The sequence below is a fragment of the Nicotiana sylvestris genome, chromosome 6 (genome assembly GCF_000393655.2).
Source record: "Nicotiana sylvestris chromosome 6, ASM39365v2, whole genome shotgun sequence".
NCBI lineage: Eukaryota > Viridiplantae > Streptophyta > Magnoliopsida > Solanales > Solanaceae > Nicotiana > Nicotiana sylvestris.
Window position 1 is genome coordinate 123,008,888 of NC_091062.1, and position 2,415 is coordinate 123,011,302.

At 38.4% G+C, this 2,415-nt stretch overlaps 1 protein-coding gene across 1 annotated transcript; it reads left to right on the forward strand.

Moving 5' to 3' along the window:
- Positions 1-386: 386 nt before the first annotated feature.
- Positions 387-2,013, forward strand: LOC104229805 (agmatine hydroxycinnamoyltransferase 1-like). The gene has a single exon (XM_009782511.2). It carries the CDS (start codon positions 494-496, stop codon positions 1,820-1,822), a length of 1,329 nt encoding a protein of 442 aa, XP_009780813.1. The 5' UTR covers positions 387-493; the 3' UTR covers positions 1,823-2,013.
- Positions 2,014-2,415: the final 402 nt, after the last annotated feature.

The following is a 2,415-nucleotide window of genomic DNA, read 5'->3' on the forward strand; positions in this document are numbered from 1 at the left end:
ATGGGTTGCACAATTAACAAGAAGGTTGTTGGTATCACATTATCACAGCATGCAGTTGCAACGTTGGCAAGATGTGATTAATTACATATTAACACCAATTTGATTAAAGTCAAGCCCATTTCTGAAATTTTAAATTTTTAAAAGTAATAATATTAAATTTGGCTATGAAGCATCTTCAAGAGCTAGCTAGCTAATAAGACAACTAAGCACCTCTCCCTAATTGAATGATAGGCCCCATGGCCTGTTTCTCCCTTCTTTTTTTTTGGCCTTCTTTTTTTCCTAACTAGTTTTTGTTGTCAACTTTAATATTTTTCTCTCTATAAGACAAACATGTCTTACTAGCCAATTATATTGTAAGACTGGACATGTGCATAATACTTATAAAAACCTAAGTTATGCCTTTATCATAACTCGAGCTAAACAACCTCCATTCTCCTCTTCTATATCTCTTCTCTTTTCTTTCCACTTTGCCAAATCAAAAAATTTAAAAATCATGAAGGTCAAAGTAGAAAGTTCAAGAATCATTAAGCCTTTCTATGAAGACATCCCTCCTTCTACTAAAAGCTACATTCCCCTTAGTGTATTTGATAAGGTCACCTACGAAGCCCAAATTGCTGTCATCTATGCCTATCGCCCTCCTACCCCACCAAATGCCGCCATTAAATTGGGACTTCAAAAAGCCATAGCAGTTTACCGAGAATGGGCAGGGAGATTAGGAAAAGACGAACATGGCAATCCAGTGATTTTACTCAATGATGAAGGCGTTAAATTCGTCGAGGCATCATCGGATAGCACCCTTGATAAAGTAATACCGTTTAAGCCTTCGGCTTCTTTGCTCAAACTACATCCTAGCTTGAATAATGTGGTGGAATTAGTTCAAGTTCAAGTCACAAGATTCACTTGTGGCTCGTTGGTGGTCGGCTTCACCGCCCACCATACGGTGGCGGATGGCCATTCCACCAGCAACTTCTTGGTTGCATGGGGTCAAGCCTGTCGAGGGCTTGACATCAATCCACTTCCTTTGCATGATCGTACAATTTTCAACCCTCGAAACCCTCCTCTCATTGAGTATGAGCATAAGGGGGCAGAGTTCATGTCAAAGTTTGTTAAAAAGGAGAATTCGCTCAATGAAACTCATCATGTAACGGAAGATATAGTGGTGCACAAAGTCCATTTCACAGTAGAGTTTCTTGCCAAGATCAAGGCTAAGGCTTCTTCCATGAATGGCAACAATAAACCTTATAGCACATTCGAAAGCCTTGTTGCACATTTATGGAGAGCCATAACTAAAGCTCGTGGTCTAAGTGGCTTTGAGACCACTCATATAAGAATCTCCGTCAATGGTCGAATGAGGTTGAACCCCAGAATACCTAATGAGTATTTTGGAAACTTAGTCCTTTGGGCATTTCCAACTGCAAAAGTGAAGGACCTTTTAAGAGAGCCTCTTCCCTATGCAACAAAGCTTATTCATGACGCCGTTATGAAGGTAAACAACAACTATTTCAGATCATTCATTGACTTTGCTAATCATAAAGTACTGAAGGAGGACGAAGATCTTGTCCCTACAGCGGACATGAACAAGCACATATTATGCCCTAATTTAGAAGTTGACAGCTGGTTAAGATTTCCATTTTACGACCTAGACTTTGGAACTGGTTGTCCGTACATGTTCATGCCTTCTTATTTCCCAACAGAAGGCATGATGTTTCTTCTCCCGTCGTTCATCGGAGACGGAAGTATTGACGTTTTCATTCCTTTGTTCCAGGACAACTTGCCCACGTTCAAGAAAATTTGTTATTCTTTCGACTTTCTTCAGAATTAGAAGAGTACAATCATCCTCAACTATGTGTTATATGAATATTCATTTTTAGCCTTCTCCTTTATTTTTCTTCCATTTTGTGTTTTTAAAATTTAATGCTTTACTTCCTCCTCTTGGCTAAGCGATAGGGAGGATGGGAAATTAATATATATGTCGTTGCATAATAGAAGAGCAGTTAATTCTCTTGCTATCTATCCCTCTTGCTTTCTTCGGCAAAATTTTATGCCAAAAAGGTACTGTCCAAAAGACAAATAGTTCATTTTAGTATTGAACATCTCTGTTCACGTTACTGTATCTATTCTTTTCTTTATCCTTTTTTTTCTGTCCCGCAACTACTTCTTATCTTTAACATTAATTATTATTAAGAAGGTATTGACAATTTATGATTGGTAAAGCCGAGGCTTGTCACGTACCTGTAATGCATGTAAAATATATAGACCTTGCCGAGTTGCCGTGGACCTGTTCTACGTGGAAACAGGAAAAGTACCGAGAAAACTACTCCCTCCGTTTCAATTTACGTGAACTTGTTTAATTGGGCACGGAGTTTAAGAAAAAAATGAAGACTTTTAAAATTTGTGGTCCTAAACAAGTCCAAA